Here is an 18975-nt window from a genome sequence, read left to right on the forward strand (position 1 = left end):
TTTGCATGCTCTGAGTCGACTCTGTATAACTCCCCGTTGAGCTCATATTACCTAAGTATAGCCAGGGCTTCGTCTTTTTACAACCTAGAATATGCCTCCTGGCCCTTACCAACGAGAGTCAGAGCTAATTTCAACTGTACGTTCAAGCTAACTTCTTGAATGTACGCAAATGTGTGTCAACATTGTCAGCTTCTTCGAACTGAGGGAGTTTAGCAGGCCATATCACGGAACTCACGATCGACGTCATGTGTTGTTTCCTTCACTATTAACTCCATTTCTTTATTTTTCAAATTGTGTGCACGCTTTTCCCTTTCTGCCTGCAATTCCTGCTCGCGTTTTTCTCTTTCAGCCTGCAGTTCTCACTTGCGCCTTTTCTTTTCTTTGTTTATACGCAATCGTTCAAATTCTAAATGCTGTTCATGATTTGCCTGCTCTTGTCTATCAATTTGAGCTGAAGAATTTCTTTTTGATGCATGAGGTTTTCAGCTAATTCCTTTCCGTCTGAACCACTTGCTGTGCCAGAGTCATCATTAGGCTCTGTCTTTACTTTCGGTGCATCTTTGCTTACTTCTATGCTGGGAAAACCTAAAAGTCCTGTAAAGGCTCTGAGTTTTTAGTCAGTCCTCTTTCTTTACAATGCCTGTGTGCACAGCAAACTTCCATTAAGTTCACTTCACAAAAAAGTTCTTTTGTCTTCTTAATTGTCCACCGTTGACTGTGAACTGTTGTCTTCTACTGGGGATGGTTGACTTTTATCCTCTCGAAGTCTGCTCCTGGACAATGCTGACAGTCAAACTTCCCATTTCTGGTTTATTAGCCCTGTACACACAGCAACGTCTGAACCAGTATTAAGTTGATCAGCAAATGCAGTTCTGCTAAACTGTGTCTCAGTGGCCCGGGGACTCTGCTATGCTGGCCCACGCCAATACACATGCAGGATGACAATCTCCTCCACTGCCAATAAAACTTTTCTTTCAGCAGATATTTAACTTGCTGTTTGTTGCACATCAGGTTTCAACAGCCACCAGTAGTGTTTGTTCCAAGTCTCTCAGCTTTCAGTAGCACACAGTTATTTGTTAAAGTTCCAAGCGTGTGTCATACACAGTTCACAAAGATACTTAGTACTCACGGGTTAATGGCTTCGTTACACATCCGTTCCCAAAGTCTGTCTTAAGAGAGTGAGTTAGAATCACACAAGCTGGCTCCAATGTGATATAACTGGGGTTATGATGGTATTGTTGGTTACTCGGTAGCATGTGGGGGCCAGCTAGGCTGGTATTCCCATGTTGAAGAAATGCAAGGAAGACTTGAGGCGGCAAGTACTATAATCTAAGTATGCTACTGACTACTGAATAATAATAACATGACACTATGTTACACAGTACATCTTACCTCATTGGTAATGTTTGAAGCACTCTTTGTCTTGGCTAATTTGCTGGTTTTCCTGGACATCTTGGGTGCCATCATCAGTGTGTCTTTGTTGGCATTGCTCAGTGCCAGTATGATAAACAGAGTGTGGTATGGGTGGTCCAGGGTTGCCCTCTCAATCAGCTGGAATAATAAAAACAAATATTATTTCATAATAAGTTTTTCCTGTAAACTTTTTTCCCGGCCACTCATTTACAAATGGTGCCTCTTGAAGCTACAATGACTTGTTTTTATTGTGTGTAAAGCGAACCAATGTTTTTTTCCCTTTATCTTGCAAATACCATGGTTTCAAAGAATGTGAAATGTTGAACCCAAAAAGGTGTAAACTCAAATTTAGGCAGTATTGCCAAACATCTGAAAGTAATGTTTGAACCACAGTATGACTTGTTTGACAAGTTATACATTTTATGGTACAATTTCTACTGCTACTGCAGTCTGAGATCTGAGTATTCTTAACTTACCTGGTTGAGAGTCAGTTGAAAGTCTTCATCTTGTTGAGGTTTGGTTGTCATTCTAGCTGCTAACTGATACATCAAGGGTAAAAACTTTCTACTCTGTATCCTGGGAAGTCCACGCTGGAATAGCATTTTAACATAATATAAATTCATGTGAAACAGCTAAATGTCTATTTACATTGTAACATTCTGTTGATTACAATATTGCTCAAAATCCTTCACAATGTTTTGTCACTGGCCAACCGAGGTTTTCGATTGACTGACCAACATTTAAAACGTATGTAACACTGAATATTATTTGAACCATGAACTTTCACTGTTTCAAAAGTTGTGATGATCCTTGCATTTTTGATACTTATCATTAATAAACTATATGTTTTTCCTTTATATATATACATTTATGAACCGTACTGGTATACAATACATGCATTTGCACATCAATTCTTTAAGGCAGTGTTTTTATCAAACTGTTTGCTAAAACTTGACAAGTGACAAAAAATCAAACACACCTGTAGTTTATTGTTAATTTCGCTGTCATTTGCATTTTCAAACCAGAGTGAAACCAGTCTAAAAACCCTCATGTCGTGGAAGTCTCCTATCTCTAAACATTTTATGTAGCTGTCAATGGCAGTGTCCAGAAAGTTAGTCTTGTCAACCTTCAGGCTTTCCATCTCTTGTTCATCTATTTGCTGTTGTTTCTTCAGAATCAAGGTGTACTTGCTGCAAATATGGAGAGCAGATACTGAATTATTACCTGCATATTGCTAAGATTACAAGTAGCTTTGATTAAACTATGCCGTCATTTGATAATGATGTATGATAGTGAGCATGCGTGCGTGAGTGCTTCACGAACTCTACAACTGTTGAAAGGTCTCAGTCAGAAAAATGTAACAACTTAGCCGGCTATTGAACCACTCTTTTTTGGGAGTGGAGATTTAGCCGACTGGTTCTGTCTCAGGCCTCTCAGCTAGACGACTGATGCCGTATGTTGTGGGTTCGAATCCGATTGAAAACTATCCGTATTTTCTACCCTGGGTTGGTAACACTGCTGGTGGACAGAATTGTCCCCGAGGTTATCGTTCGCCCAGTTAAAGCGATGAAATTCGTTTCTTCGCTTCGATAAAGTGTGTATGTGCGATGTATGATAGTGAGCATGCGTGCATGAGTGCTTCACGAACTCTACAACGTGTTGAAAGGTCTCAGTCAGAAAAATGTAACAACTTAGCCGGCTATTGAACCACTCTTTTTTGGGAGTGGAGATTTAGTCGACTGGTTCTGTCTCGGCCTCTCAGCTAGGCGACTGATGCCATATGTTGTGGGTTCGAATCCGATTGATTAAACTATGCCGTCATTTGATAAGACTCAATGAACATATGCGTGACTGATACTCTCCATATTGGTTATACCTGCAGATGATATTTTTGCCCTATAATATGAGAAAATTGGTATTAAAAGTGTTCAAACATGGAAATTTCAATATCATTTGAACAGATCTCAATGAGCTCATCCACAGGAAAATAGATCATAAATTTGAGAGTGATCAAAGGTGGCCAAATGCCAGGTGCTTTGACCAAAAGTGAGAAAATTTGCCCTAAAAGTTGGTTTTTTCCGTACTTTCTACCCTGTGATTGTTCCTTCATGTTTTCAAGCTTTGTGAGTTCCTCTGATGTTTTCTTCAGAAGAGCTTGCTTGGCTTCAAACGTTGGTGATTTCATGTAGTTAACAATGGTCTGGTATTGAGAGTCCGCAAACCTAGCCAGTGCTAGGTAGGCCTCCATAGCTTCCTGGCCTGAATCTTCAACTGCTTCATACAGGTTGACAGCCTATTTGAGGTAGGATGTACACAGAGTGACTTATGTCAGGTTCAGAGATATATCACATTTATTAAATGATTCATCAAATGCAGACAAGCTGGTGTGCAGTATCCTATCATAGCAGTGCTTCAAAAACAAGGCCACATAAAGGTAGGGTACATGTATTGGTTGACAGTTGCATATATGTAGCATAAGTACAATTCTGCTATCATTAATGATAAAAAGAAAAAAAACCACCAATATATTGTCATGCACCTAGTGTATTTTTCTCTTGCATCATGTGAATTGATAGAACAGAGTCTCATTTAGGCAGTTTCTTGATATTTTTTCTGTCTATTACTGCATAGAGATGGTATTGATCTTCTGTACTTTGACCTACATTTTTGTGCGACTGTGTTGAAGTTAGAACAAACAATACAGCAAAGTAACTGAGAAATGAAGAAATGAAAGCTGGAGACTTTCACAACAAATCAAAACTTTAGATAATACCTTTTCCAAGTAGGCGGACATGATGATATTTGGACTGTCAGAGTGTGTCTCTGCAGACCAGTTACCAAGGATACCAAGAGCCTGAGCATAAAGCTGGGTCAGAGCTCTGCTCTTGTTGTACACCTGCAAATATAAATCAGTGAAAATTATCAGCGACACCACAATTAAGTACTCAATGTTAAACGTCCCTAACACTTTCCAACCTGTCCCATTAGTTCTTCCAGGAGATGAAATGGAAGACATAAAGACAATAATGACATTATTTTTGTCAACTGTTATAACAAATTTCAATCTGCTCTTTGAGGTGATAATATAATTGAATCTCATGACATCTATCACACCATCTTATATTTAATCTCGTCCAAGTATTTGCTGTCAGATCTCACATCCTACTATGAATCACAACTACACAATTTTGATATAATATCGACAATTACTGAAATTGAACAGTTTGTCGACTGCCACAATTGCACCAAAATAACCAATACTGTAATTATCATTATCATCATCATCATCATCATAGTTATAATCACTGTCATCACCAAAATCAATATCATCATCATTATCATCATCATGGACATCATCATCACATCATCGTCATCACTGTCATTACCACCACCAACACCACTATCATCATCATTGTAATCACTGTCAAATAACTGTCATCATTATCATCTTTAATCATCATTTGGATCATCCTTATTGATAGTGCATTATCCCTTTACCTTGGCAAGTTTTTCAGTCATTTGTTTCATGGCATGTTTTGCAGTATCCTGTTCACCTTTAGCCCAGTACATTTTGCCTTCTTCTACTCTCCATGACCAGGATACCTGACTCTCACCAAATGTACCACTTTGATCTAGTTGTTTCAGGAAGAAAATAGCTCTCTCTGCAGCCTTCAAGTAAGTAAACACATAAACAAAAAAAATAAATCTTATAAAGAATAGTAAATAAGTAAATAAATAAATAGATGAATGAATGAATGTCAAGGGAGGAGGGGTGGATGAATATAGACATAAACAAAGTTTTGCAGGTTTTATTGTTGGAATACAAATTCTCGTAACACAACACAAAGTAACTGGGAGTGATTTACAAGTGTTCAGAAATGTGGAGATTGGCAATTTCTTACTTGCTGTGGCAAAGTCAAAATATTATCCAAATTCATAATTTCAAAAGTTGACAACTTTCACCCCAAAAAAGGAACACTGAAACACATTTTATCAACTCTCTACCCGCTTGATTTGATTGCAACTTAGGGACCATCACCTGATATCTTTGGTCTTTCCTGGCAATTTTGGCAGTGTACTCCAGGTGGTTCATTTGCCAGTCGAGGATACTCTTTTCCCTAATTGTTGTGTTTGAATGGCTGTCTTGTAACAGTTGCAGTAACACACTTCTTAAAGTTAACACTGGTTCCAGGAATTCATATTCATTTTGAGAGAGAATTGCCGCTTGTGAATTCCATTTGTTTTGAAGATTGTCAAAATCTCCATTTTTTCTGAAAAATATTAAAATATTAAAGCTACTACATCATACTAAATGGTTTATTTTAACTATTGCTCAATACTTTCATCCTTTCAGTTTCCGTATTGATGCTGCTTGTCAATCATGCAAAGAGTTGATTGTCTGCAAATAAATATTGTTGTGTTCTTTGCATACATTGGAGCTTTCTTGATTAATGCCCTTTTCCTTAGCGTTTGTTCATTGTAATTGTTCTACCTGGAATATAACTCCTTTGCATAGGGGCTGGACAAAATGCAATAAAAACTGCTACTACAAAAAGTGCTACAAAAATCATAAGATTTTGAATGTTGAACTTTGAAATGCAAACAATAACGGTACTTGAATTTTCAGTTTTGTTGTCAGATGAACATTTATTGAAACAACCTTGTTTAAAAATAACTCATAAAAGATGAGATAAAACATCAAAGATAACCTCCTGAGAAACTGAAGATTTATAAAACTTACTGTAACAGAAGCAAAGCAAAGTCCTCCAGTTCAACCAATGTATGAAGCTGACTCAGTGTTAGATAAACATTCCTCATACTTTCCATGCTGGCAGTGTTCAAACTCTTCAGTACTTCCTGTCTTGCTTGGCTTACAGAGTCTTTAAATGTGCCTGCTTCTCTATCTTTCAGGACACACAAACTGTGGTATAGTGATTGGTTGTAGCCAAGTCCTGTGTCTGTTTCAAGTGACCTACAATGTGGATGTGAAGATAATGTATGGTATGCTGTAAGTCACTGTAGAGTGGAAAAAGTTGGTTGCGGAACCATTAAATTGTGAAGTTAAAAGTGTACAAAGTGAGAGTCCAGAATGCTTTCACAAAATATCAGGATTTTGAACTAAAAGATGAAGCTACCATAGGCTAAACCTCTTTTTTGGGACTTTAGAAACAGAGTTTTCGGAAATCCAAACAATGTACTAGCTAATGCAGTGTTTTTCATCTGTGCACCAGGGCTGAAGTTAGTGATTGTCTTGTTAGCTTGTTTAAAACAGCATCATTCTCTATTTGTGAAGTGCATTGTTATTTGTTGACATTTGAATTCTAGTGCAGTCCAGAGTTCACTTGCCAACAATGAAAACACAGACTATATGTGCAGGCTGCAGTGCAATATGTTTTGCAAAGCAGAACAAGAAACTGCAGTTGACATTAAAACAAAACTGGTGAAAAGATTGATCAAAAGTTACAGGTTAGGCTGGCCTTGTAAGCCAGTGGTGAACTTCATAAATAGTGATTCTAAAGTAACACAAATTATGTTATCTTCATTTCAGGCCATCAGGCCACATATTAAAATGGTAATCATATTAACCTGAAATCAACCAAAGAGCTAAATGAATCAAAACACTATAGTGAAGAATTGGCCTACAATGCTCCCAAAAGTTTGCTGTCAATTAAGACAATAGAAAGACTATCATTGTAGTGTAGTAAAATTTAGAATCTTTCTAGTTACAAACTTGAGACTGATATTTACATCTCTTTCTTTTAAGATCAAAAACCAAAAGCATTGTGATATGATGGGCAACTGTCAACAAAGACATTTGTATAGAGAAAATGTAGTTTCTGAATCGATAGCATGAGCCTATGATTTCAAGAGAATTTCATTTTCTGCGTGAAGTTGCGAATTACTCAAATGGTGCTAATGTTCATGTTTGGTAAAACTGAGTTCATCTATCTGATGTGAGCTTACTTAAGGTCTGTACATTCTGGTTGAGCTGCTTCAATAGTGGATTTGTTTGTATATAAATCTGGTACAGTGTCTTCCAAAGACAAACAAGGGGACAAAAGCTGTTGATAAAAAATTAACTGGTCTATTAATGACTGACAAACCTGGCACTGATGAGAGTTTGCCTTTACGTGAACTTTGCCATACACACTATTGAAATATATTTTGTACATAAAAATAATGTTATCTAAAAAATAATGTTATCTCAAAGTACAGGAAGTTAGCCGCCGCCAGAGGCCAGGTAATTTGAGTGCATGCTATTCTGTGTCTACCTGATCTTCCATAACAACCAAATTATGGACAAACAATGATGCCAATGGACAGCTCGGCAGCAGAGAAGTTCAGTGGTTCTGTACTTCTCATGGCTGACCTAATGATCGCACCAGATTTAATCTCAGAATTAAAAATAGCATTATGAAGCCAAGAAATGAATTCCAGAGACCTTATTAGAGCTTATATTATTGTGTTGCAAAGTTTGACACAAATACTCATTCATGGATACATTTGATCAAACAAGATAATAAGGCAGGGAATTTCATATATGCTGTTTTGTGTGCACAACTGAATGTTTTGAAGCGACATGGAAATTATCACTTCAGCTGATGTACCGTACACGAACTCACACACCTTTTTCTGCACAACTTCAAATCAACAGTTACTGTATATCTTTTGCTACATCAAAAGTGGTGCAATGTCTTTCATTGTAACTTTTCACTTCTGTCTGATAATTTGTTGCCTTGTCACTTCATTTGTCATCTTGTATATTAAAAGTAACTTTGAATTCCAAAAGTTAACTTTCCATTTACATTCCTATACATTTCCTTCATGCTAGAAAAGCTTTTACATTACATCTGATATTACATTTATGTTAAATTGAACACAGAGATATTTTCTATTTTGTGTTTTTACATGTAATTCTGTGTACAGAGTTTTGATTGTTTGTACACTGCTTTTCGTGCACGGCCATCTATCATACATATTAACTTTTTCAATGAGTTCTTTAGTTTTAAATTGCTAAATACATTATTTTGATTGGCTGTGCAAATTATCTATAAACCATTCATAATGAAAAAACTGACATAATTAGGTTTCATATTTATTTTTTTTTTCTGAATTTATTTTCACCCCGCGCCAAAATATAGAATCTCAATGTAATTTTTTTATAAATAAAGTTGCACAGCTTATCAATTCTTGACAAATCTTCATATTTATAATTTATGAAAAACATTAAATTGAGATTCTGTAAATTATAAATATGAAGGATTTGTCAAGAATTGATAAGCTCTGCAACTTTTATTTATAAAAGTGTCTCAGCTGAGCTGAGATAATCAGTCCTGGAGACTTCTTCAAATATTTTATTATATTTTTCCTGCATCAGTGGGAATTTTTGATGTGTTTATTTCACATTGCACCTTTTTTTCCTCTTGTCTTCTTTTCTTAGTTTTCTTTTCTGTAATTATTTGATATGTTTTGTACTGGTGATAATTTTGTTGATAATTTTGTATTACTTAACCACACAGGTTTTGAAGAAGGATAGGCAAACAAGACTTAACACAAATAGTTTAGATATTCAGGGTTAAAAATGGACATCTGTATTTAGTAGTGTGACCAGTAAATTAACGGTGTACTTTCTGATGCAAGACACAAGTGTGAATTTTCAGAAAAATAGTAGTATTTGGAAACTCCATGTACATTTCCATTGAAATAGTAAAGTAGTCAAATGTAGCTTGTAACAAATGGTACATGGTATTTTAACAGAGAAATAAATAATAAATACATATGAAGATGATTTTGGTCTATTTTTTGTTTAACTTGTAATTTCCATTGAAATCTCAATCAATCAATCAGTCAATCATCTATTTCAGTATAAGGCCTCAGCCCATCATACATTTCAATGTACATATATATACAAAAGAATCTATTTCTAAAAAACGCCATACATCGGTTCATTATCAATTTAATTGGGGATTAAACTTCCTTTCACATTTTGGATCTTTAAGAGAAGCCAGTTTCTCTGTAGCATGTCCTATGAGAAGATTGGACAAGCCAACCTAGTGGCTAATATAAATCCACCATGATATGAAAGAGAAAACTACAATTAAAACATGTTTTTGCAGAAGAGACACAGACTATGGCCTCTGCAGAAAGTTATCTCAAATTTAATACAGGGAAACTAAATATGGCTACAGTCTCTATATATGAGAAGAATAAAGTTTTGAATGTTCACATAAACCACACAAAATAAAAACTTCATTCTTTTTTATATAAACAGCAAATACATTTGTTTTTCTGTGATAGTCATATGGGTAAACTGTAAGATCTTTTGATTGCTACACTACTGTATGTTTCAAATGATGCACTTGTCAAGGTTTATTCATGAAGATGATATTCCTGTTGATAGCTGACACTGCAAATTTGCAGTGTACTCTGATAGTAGTGTATGTTGAAGATGCCATATATTCTTCCTATTAAACATAAAAGTGCTCTGTACAAGGAGAAATTCAGGTACACTGCTCATTTGACTTCATCATTGTAACATGTTCCTGTGAGAAGGGGACTCAATGATCTCAAGACTCTTTGAGTATTGAAGTTTCACTTGAGCCGACTCAGCCGGATCTAAATATCAAGGCATGCTCTATGAAAGTGCTCACTTTGCCCACACAGTAAAACCCTGTGAAGGTTACCTATTCTTCTGCTGGGCAAACATGATATATACCATGGATAAACTGGGGAAGGAAAATCTTACCTGTCCTGGTCTTCCATATTCCACTGACAGTTTCTCCATGCTGCTTGGTACTGCAGTTCACTCAGCTCTGGGCTGTTTTCTGTCAGCTGTTTGTTGAGTCCTTGCAGATAGGTTAGCAAAACATGATTTAGACCTAAATTTTGAAGTGCCTGGTGAATATCGATGTTTAGAAAGGAAAGAGAAGATGTGTAAGGGATGACTGCATTCAAAAAGAAATATTAATAAAAATTCTATTGTAGAACTAGAGATGGCAATATAGTGTTAGCCAAGTCATTGTATGACTTTTTGCTCACAAAAATCGCTGAATAAAAGCTAATATATTTTTATTACTATTATTACTATTATTAATCTTTGTTTAAACTCGATAACTCCATAGGTGAAACACCTCTTTTCATGGACGTTGAATAGACAAAAGAAAATCATATTACAGCACCAACTTGAAAACACAAAAATCACAGAAGTACAAATACCAAAAAAAATACCGTCAATGACGCTGTACCTTCTCTAATGTGTGGCCAGGTCAGGTAATTGGTTGTTGGCATGGAGTTGTTGGTAAATAGTTGATGATGTAGGGGCATGAGGTGGGATATGGACCCAAAGAACCCAAAAGATGATTAAATACATCAATCAAAAAAAATTCTAAGCCACAGTATAAACTACCTAAAGATAGTTCAATGTGGGAAAAAGTTAAATAATTCAGAAATAAGAATTCACAGTCCAAAATAGTAATGACGCACTTCCTTACTGACCTGAGTGCATGTGAAATACACAACCTGGCATCTGTAAATTAAATGTATACCAAGTGATCATTTAAGTCACTTTTAACTGTTTTTAATGGATTTTCCAAAGAGTCCTGTGAAAATGATGAAAACGACTATCTGGTCTTGTGTTTGTATAACCTCATGGCTGATAATTGTCATAGTATGAAAAAAACTTGAAAGTGAAGAAATTACTGTTTTTAATAGGCATATTTTCCTTGAAATACATGACCGTGTAAAGAATATATGCTAAAAGTGTTTAAGAGTAAATTTCTTTTTAAAAAATAATTTAATCTGTGACCAAAGGATTTTTATTCTTTGAGTTTACAAATTCAAACATTGCAATTTGTTCAATCATCTTGTGCAGTGCAAAATTTATAAAATGACTGAAAAACAAAAAAAAATTGGCAGAATTACAGTCTTTGTGATGTAAAATTATGGGTTGACATCACGATAACTGTTAATCTGTTTGAAGTACTAATATACTATAATTTAAAAAAGAAAAGTTCATGCAGAAACGGTAAAATATATATTGTCAGCAATGTAGTGTTAATTTTGACTTTACATCAAAATATGCCTTTGCTGGATACCAAATATATAGGGCGAAATATTAAAATCAGCTATGTTCAGCAAAATCCACACAACAGCATTGATCCTTTTCTAATTTGATTTGATTTGCTCATGTTATCCTTGTATGACAGTCAGTACAATATGGAACTTGAACACAACACAGTGAATAAGTATGCTGTAAATGAAATGGTGTGGCTGCATCCACATGCAGCAATAGGAGTGCCTTTGTCTCTCACCCCTCATTTCCAACCTGTCCCATCCCTGAAAAAATAGTTTGGTCTTATATTTATAATGTTAATAATTTCTGTATTTGTTAAAATGTGCGCATCTCAAAAACTTTTGATCATAAACATTTTCATTGTTTTTTATAGCTGACCAGTCAGTTAACCTGTTTATATTGAATATTTGCGCATTTTTCCGCAGTATTTGACATTTTCTGAATACCTTCTTATTCATTTTGTCATTTCTAAAAGTTTAAATGCTCCATTGTGTGGTCAAGCTTTCCACAATCATCAAATGTGGTACTTCATATAGGAGGGTCTGCCTCTAGAGGGCGGCATCATGAATAGTGTTTGTTGGTTAATTCCTCCACATAACTTCTGATTGTACTGTAACATTGAACATGGCCGACGTCCAATTTTCCTGTCTAAAACTTTCACTCATTTTCGTTCATATGACTCTGAAACTCCAGGAAACGATTGGAAGAAAGGGTTATCTTGAAATATTGAGGTACTCGCCGATATTTTGCAAAATTAAATGAGAAAAAATGCAAGGAAAATGCCGACAGGCTTACACAATGACAGTTTTCAGACTCGGAGGCATATGATCATCTGCAGATTATGCAACAGGCCAAGATCACGTGAGGCCATGAGGGGATATCCACGCAACTCAGTACCAAACACAAGCGCTCACAGAGTGAGCAAACACAAAGTGAGTACCCCTAACGTCAGCTCAGTAGTCTGTAATAGATTGTAGTCAACTAAGAAACCTTGGAGAAAGGCTTAACACTGTGGCTATGCCGCTAAGTCCCTTTTGATTTTTGTCATAGCTCAAATCGTTCTCCCACACCTCAACCTGAGCCATGAACACCCCCACCAGTTTATGATATGACCCATCACAATGGCATGATGTCAACGGATCTTGACAGACGGAAGTCTTGACAGACGGAAGTACTTGACAGCAGCATCCTGGTTTTCAACTCTAATACCTTCTCTGTCTATAAATAGACACGAGAAGGTAAAAAACTATGAAGAGGCATCAGACAAGTAAATAGAATACAGAAAGTTGTTACAAGATTTGTTAGGAAATATATTCTTGTATTACGTCATTATTAGTACAGTGTCTTACTATAGATACTCTGATAGCATTCCTTCTAAGACTAAGCTTTGAGGCACCGCTTCCTATCACTGTTTATTTTACCAACCAGAGATTCCATCTGCTAAGACAATATGTCTAATCCATCATGTGCCTTTCTCATGACTCATAGACACTTTTCCCGCCAAAAGTGCTTTATCTACGGAACCTCGCCTTCCCTAATCAGAGACTCTTCCACCCTCAACAGAGACACTTCACGTCACTGGACTCTATGTACGGTCTCTCACCCAAGTGTTATGCTTCACTGTATTAGCCACTGTCTATTATATTAGTATAGAATAAAGTAGTCATTTATAGTATTAGACGACTTCGTCTCCCGACTGCTTACTCAGACCTGGTCATATTCCACACATAATTTCTGGTGCCGAGACCAGGATTGCGAGACTACCTACTACAGCCTGAAGCATACTTTCAACGATGCCAAGAAACGGAAACTCCTTCGGGTCCTCCGGATCCAAGGAAACTAAAGAACTGGAATACCAAAGAAATGGAAGACGCGATCGGATAACAACACTTCTGAAGCAAGCGGACGACATAACTTCCAAGGAAAACCCCACAAAAGAAGAAATTGAAGCACTTTCCAAAGTCACCAACAACGTCTCGAACAAGCTAGAGATCATCAAGAAATTGGACGACGAAATTTCTTCACACATCAAAAACAACAACGAAAAGTTACAAGAAGAGTTTGAAGCAGCAGACGAATACGAAGATCACATCACCAGTAAGTTGAAGCTTTATGGACAATTTATTGGAAAACATACTGATGAGCCGACTTCTGCGCCCGTTATTAAACACAAGGGAAATCATCTGCTGAAACTAACTCTTGAAAAATTCGACGGTGAAATCATGAAATGGCCAAGCTTTTTCGATAACTTCATGTCTCTCATACATGAAGACGCCTCGCTAAACAACACCGAGTGACTTCGGTATTTGAGAGCAAACCTCGTCGGTCCTCCCGCCGGGGTAGTAGACGGACTGAGATCAAACAAGAAAAGTTACGGTGACGCGATAGAACTCTTACGCGATAAATATGGCAGACAAGAAGAAATACGCAGAGCTTACGTCAAAGCTTTTTACAAATTGGAAAACCCCGCTTACACTGTCGAAAGTTTGACCGCATTTCACAATAAGTTAGAAACGTACGTTCGCCATCTTGAACAGTTAGAAGTTCCACAAGAAAGATTCGAATGGGTGATCTTAATCATAGTGTTGGAAAAACTTCCGCCCAATCTACTGACACTGCTTCAACGTCCATTAGAGGATGAACTATTTCACACATTTAAACAATTTCGCGAGGCTCTCAAACGCGAGATACGGATAATGTCTTCCAACAATCGTGCTGCTGAATTGGACGAATCAATTCAGTCTTCAATGCCTAGTACCGCCGCCTTTTACTCAAGTACCGCGACTAACTCAGCCGCGCGTCGCCCTACTCAACGGAAAGAAAAGAGTTGCGCCTTTTGCCGAGGACCACACTATCCGAACGATTGCACTGTGGTCACCGATTCTTCGAAACGACACGATATTGTCAAACAAAACCGGCTGTGTTTCAATTGCCTCGGGAAACACAAAGTCGGCGACTGTAAGTCCAAAGGAAAATGCCGCAAATGTGATAGAAAGCATCACACTTCACTCTGTAAATCGGACCAGGGATCCACCTCTACGACTTCGGAAACTTCACGCGATCCTACCCCTACTCAACGTAACGCTGATGCTTCACCTCAACCCGGTACCGCGAACGCTTCGCACGCTCAACCCGCCGCGGCAACTACTCAAGTACACTTCGCTACCTCGGACAAAGAAGAAACCGCTCTTCTGAAAACCGCTGTTGTTCCTATCTCATCGGGACGGAAAACTGTCAACGCTGTTGTACTCATCGACGAAGGTTCTAACCGTTCATTTATCGCTAGAGACTTAATTCGGAAACTGAACATTAAACCGGACGGTTACTTCAACACTAGTATCGCAACATTGGGCGATCTCTCTCAAAGTAAACGCTACGAAACGGCTACGTTCAAGCTTCATACTCGCGACGGACCAATGGAAATGAGCGCGTTGATCGCACCGAAGATCTCCGCCATGAAGAACTTCATCAAGAAACCGCTTGTCGACCTTCCTCATCTACGGGGGCTACCGTTAGCCCATCCTCCCTCGGACGCGTCCTCCTTCGAAATCTCCGTACTCATCGGCGCTGATCGCTCGTGGGACTTCATCGAAAATGAAGTCATCGAAGGCCCGGACCCTACGCTGTGAAGTCGAAATTCGGATACCTGCTATCTGGACCTACAAACGCGAGAAACAATCTCAACGCTGCTAACGCGACTATTCTACATATCGCTACGCACTCTATGGAAGAAGAAACGAAACTTCAGACTCTCTGGGACTTAGAAACCATCGGAATTAGAAATGAAGAGCACTCAACGGACATTAAGGTAAGCGAATTTGAATTATTTCGCGATACCCACTTACGAATCGACGACGGTAAATACGTTGCTAAGCTTCCTTGGAAACCAGATCACCCGCCATTACCGACCAATTATCAAATTAGTGAGAAACGCACACGCGCCATGGTACGCAGATAAAGCCAGATTTATTGAACGCGTACAACGCATTATTGAAGAGCAAATCTCTCGTGACTTTATTGAAGAAGTTTCTGATGATGATGTAACTCGTGGACATTATCTACCACACCGCTCTGTTAAGAAAGATTCGACTACAACTCCTATCCGTGTAGTCTACGATTGCAGCTGTCGCCAATCAATTGACACCCCTAGTTTGAACGATTGTTTACAGACTGGGCCTGCTCTGCTAAACGATATGGCAGCTATACTACTCAGATTTCGATTAAATGAGACTGCCGTTATCAGCGATATTAAAAAGCGTTTCTCAATGTCCGCCTCGACGAAAGTGATCGGAAATTCACCAAATTCCTGTGGCTATCAGACCCTAGCGACCCTGAAAGCAATTTCAAGGTCTATCAATTCAAAACGGTCCTCTTTGGCGCGGTCTGCTCTTCGTTTATTCTGAACGCCGTCGTGAAAACTCACTTGGAAAAACACAACGCAACTTCGACTTCTGCTGATTTGAAAGATAATATTTACGTTGATAACGTTATAACTGGAGTGCAAACGCGACCGACGCTGTGAAATACTACAACGACGCGAATGAAATCATGACTGCCGGTGGATTTTAAACTACACTCTTGGTCATCTGACTGTGATGAAGTACGCTCGCTCGCCAAAAGCGACAAAACATTCGAAATGAACACAACATTGTTTGGGACTGGGACTCTGACTCGGATACATTGACTTATATGAAAAAAAGGCAACCTCCTTCCAACGACCTCGTGACTAAACACAAAGTTGCTCAAATGACCGCAGGCTTATTCGACCCCTACGGATATCTATCGCCGGTTCTCGTAAAGGCGAAACTGTTCATACAGCAACTTTGGAAAAGAAAACTTGACTGGGATGAACCTCTAGGAGACAACCTACTCAAACAATGGTCACCAATAGCAACCGACTTATGCGCCGGTTCTCACATTACCTTCAGTCGTCGATACTTCACTGAAGGTACAAATCTACGCGATGAACATGAACTACACGTGTTCGCTGACGCAAGCACCAAGGCTTTCGGTGCCTCGGTGTACCTACGCTACAAGGGCCAGACTGCATTAATTATGGCAAAGACTCGCGTCGCTCCTACGAAGGAACTTACGCTACCGCAATTAGAATTGATGGCCGCACTTATTGGTTCAAAACTTCTCCGTTTCACCTACGATGCGCTGAAAGATAAAGTAAATATCACACGTCGCTTCCTATGGTCGGACAATCAAAGCGTTATTCGCTGGATAAGAAGCGATAAGAAACTACCGCTGTTTATCGCAAATAGAGTAAAGAGAATCAACGAATTTCCATGCACAGTTAAATACTGCCCTGGGCAAGATAATCCAGCCGACCTGGTAACACGTGGAATTTCTACACGCGACTTGGAGAAGTCTACTCTCTGGTGGGAAGGGCCAGATTGGCTCAAACGTGGTGATTGGCCAGTTTGCCAATTATCTGACAACGACGACACCGCTGTGTTTATCGTAGACTCGGACAATAGAGATAAAGCAAATAACGGACATGCAAACACAGCGGCTCCTCCTGAAGACAACGCCCACTCTACTCAAATCGGAATCCAACACGTGGTTGACGCAAATAGATACAGCTCGCTCACTAAACTACTCCGCGTATCCGCTATCGTACTACGCTTCGTATCGAACTTGAAGAAGCCCAAAGATTGCAAAACCGGATATCTTACAGCAAGAGAACTTCAACGCGCCGAAAACAAATGGATAAAAGACGTTCAACTCGAAGTATATCGCGCCGACGTATACTCACTCCTCGGAAAGACTACGAAAACTACGCTCGCTAGACAACTACTCGCGCTCTTCTTAGATGAAGACAACATTCTTCGTTGTGGTGGCAGGCTACATAACGCGCCGCTCGAATACGCCGCGAAATTCCCTAGTCTGCTTCCAACCCATCATCGGTTCACGGAACTCGTCATCTTAGCCGCGCACAAATGTGTACTACACGCCGGACTACAGACAACGGTTACTCAACTCCGTCAACGGCACTGGATCCCCAAGATACGACAAGCTGTGAAGAAATTAATACGCAAATGTGTAAAGTGTTTGAAGGTAACTGGTAAGCCGTATCAACATCCAGTGCAAGCCCCTCTTCAGAAATACCGCGTGAACGAAGCTCCGCCGTTCACCATTACCGGTGTGGACTTTACTGGCACGCTCTACGTCAAATCGACTCATAACGGTAAGGAAACAAAGGCTTATATTTGTCTTTTCACTTGTGCTGTAACGCGAGCAATTCACCTCGAACTTGTATCGGACTTATCAACTGCTTCATTCTTACGTGCCTTCCGCCGTTTCGCTGCTCGACGCTCGCTCCCTTCGAAGATGATCTCCGACAACGCTACTACGTATCTCTCTGCGGCTAAAGAACTCCGCGAACTCTTCGACTCATCCCATGTGAAACAATACATGGCTAACAAACGCGTAGAATGGTCCTTTATTCCCAAACGCGCTCCATGGTTTGGTGGATTTTGGGAACGCATGATCGGACTGACAAAGAATATTATCAAGAAAGTATTAGGTCGTGCATTCATAACGTTCGACGAGATGAACACTATAATCACAGAGATAGAAACTACGCTGAACGACCGCCCTATCACCTATCTGTCTTCAAATTCGGATGACGCGATATCGCTCACCCCTTCGCATATGCTCCATGGTCGCGTCCTCACAAACGTGCCACGCCCATTTGTTGACGACACTGAAATTTCGGACCCGTCATTCGGAAATGAAGATGACATGAGGAAACGCTATCTGCGCATTACTCAACTACAGGAACATTTCTGGCGCAGATGGACAACGGAATACTTGACTGCCTTACGTGAACACCACAAAATTCACGGTAAAACGGACAATGACATTAGAATCGGTGATGTTGTGCTTGTACACAGCGACACCTCACGCCGAATCAACTGGGAATTAGCCACCGTAGAAAAGCTAAACTACGGAAACGACGGCATCATTCGTTCTGCAGGAATCAGGACTGCTAATGGACACACAAATCGTCCAATCATCAAGCTGTACCCACTGGAAATCAACGCCAACACAACACAACAAGCTACAGAGAACAACGATCACGTAAACACAACAGGTAACCAGGCAACCAGCAGCGAGAGGCCACCGACCAGAACTGCAGCCGCCATCGCCTGCTGAAGAATTCAAGATTTAAACGATGTGTGAACTCTTGTTGCTGAACTCGTATATATCGACTATATATACTCTTATATATTGGACTTATTTACTCAATATTATTCCATAGAATAGAAATTCTTTTTCATTTATTACACATTTCACTGCCAAATTTACTACTTAGTATTTTACGTTTCATTGAGATTTTGCAATCATTTGGAACACTGCTAAATTTCCCGCCGGGGAGAATGTTAGGAAATATATTCTTGTATTACGTCATTATTAGTACAGTGTCTTACTATAGATACTCTGATAGCATTCCTTCTAAGACTAAGCTTTGAGGCACCGCT

General features: G+C 38.9%; 3 protein-coding genes across 3 annotated transcripts in view; 2 read left to right on the forward strand and 1 right to left on the reverse strand.

Moving 5' to 3' along the window:
• LOC139142193 (serine-protein kinase ATM-like) overlaps positions 1 to 6398 on the reverse strand; it is a 44477-nt gene extending 38079 nt beyond the window's left edge. Inside the window, exons 1-8 of the mRNA XM_070712046.1 lie at positions 6155 to 6398; positions 5453 to 5684; positions 4912 to 5082; positions 4187 to 4309; positions 3498 to 3706; positions 2393 to 2603; positions 1890 to 2003; positions 1393 to 1551 (exon numbers count right to left, since the gene is read on the reverse strand). Of these exons, the coding sequence (XP_070568147.1) occupies positions 1393 to 1551; positions 1890 to 2003; positions 2393 to 2603; positions 3498 to 3706; positions 4187 to 4309; positions 4912 to 5082; positions 5453 to 5684; positions 6155 to 6240 (1305 nt within the window). The 5' untranslated portion in view covers positions 6241 to 6398. The remainder of the gene's footprint in view (positions 1 to 1392; positions 1552 to 1889; positions 2004 to 2392; positions 2604 to 3497; positions 3707 to 4186; positions 4310 to 4911; positions 5083 to 5452; positions 5685 to 6154) is intronic.
• A 6880-nt stretch (positions 6399 to 13278) lies between these two features.
• Positions 13279 to 15114, forward strand: LOC139141539 (uncharacterized). Its single transcript, XM_070711131.1, has 2 exons — positions 13279 to 13582; positions 14069 to 15114. Exons 1-2 carry the CDS (start codon positions 13279 to 13281, stop codon positions 15112 to 15114), a joined length of 1350 nt encoding a protein of 449 aa, XP_070567232.1.
• Positions 15115 to 16231: 1117 nt separating this feature from the next.
• Positions 16232 to 18649, forward strand: LOC139141540 (uncharacterized). The gene has a single exon (XM_070711132.1). It carries the CDS (start codon positions 16232 to 16234, stop codon positions 18647 to 18649), a length of 2418 nt encoding a protein of 805 aa, XP_070567233.1.
• The last annotated feature ends 326 nt before the right edge of the window (positions 18650 to 18975 follow it).

This window comes from Ptychodera flava, chromosome 10 (assembly GCF_041260155.1).
Source record: "Ptychodera flava strain L36383 chromosome 10, AS_Pfla_20210202, whole genome shotgun sequence".
Taxonomy (NCBI): Eukaryota; Metazoa; Hemichordata; class Enteropneusta; family Ptychoderidae; genus Ptychodera; species Ptychodera flava.

Excerpts from the sequence above, each read along its gene's own strand:
- LOC139141539 (XM_070711131.1), top strand. The coding sequence starts at position 13,279 with ATGCCAAGAAACGGAAACTCCTTCGGGTCCTCCGGATCCAAGGAAACT. Across the intron at positions 13,583-14,068 it reads ATACGAAGATCACATCACCA|TGTTGGAAAAACTTCCGCCC; the intron begins GTAAGTTGAAGC and ends TCTTAATCATAG.
- LOC139141540 (XM_070711132.1), top strand. The coding sequence starts at position 16,232 with ATGACCGCAGGCTTATTCGACCCCTACGGATATCTATCGCCGGTTCTC.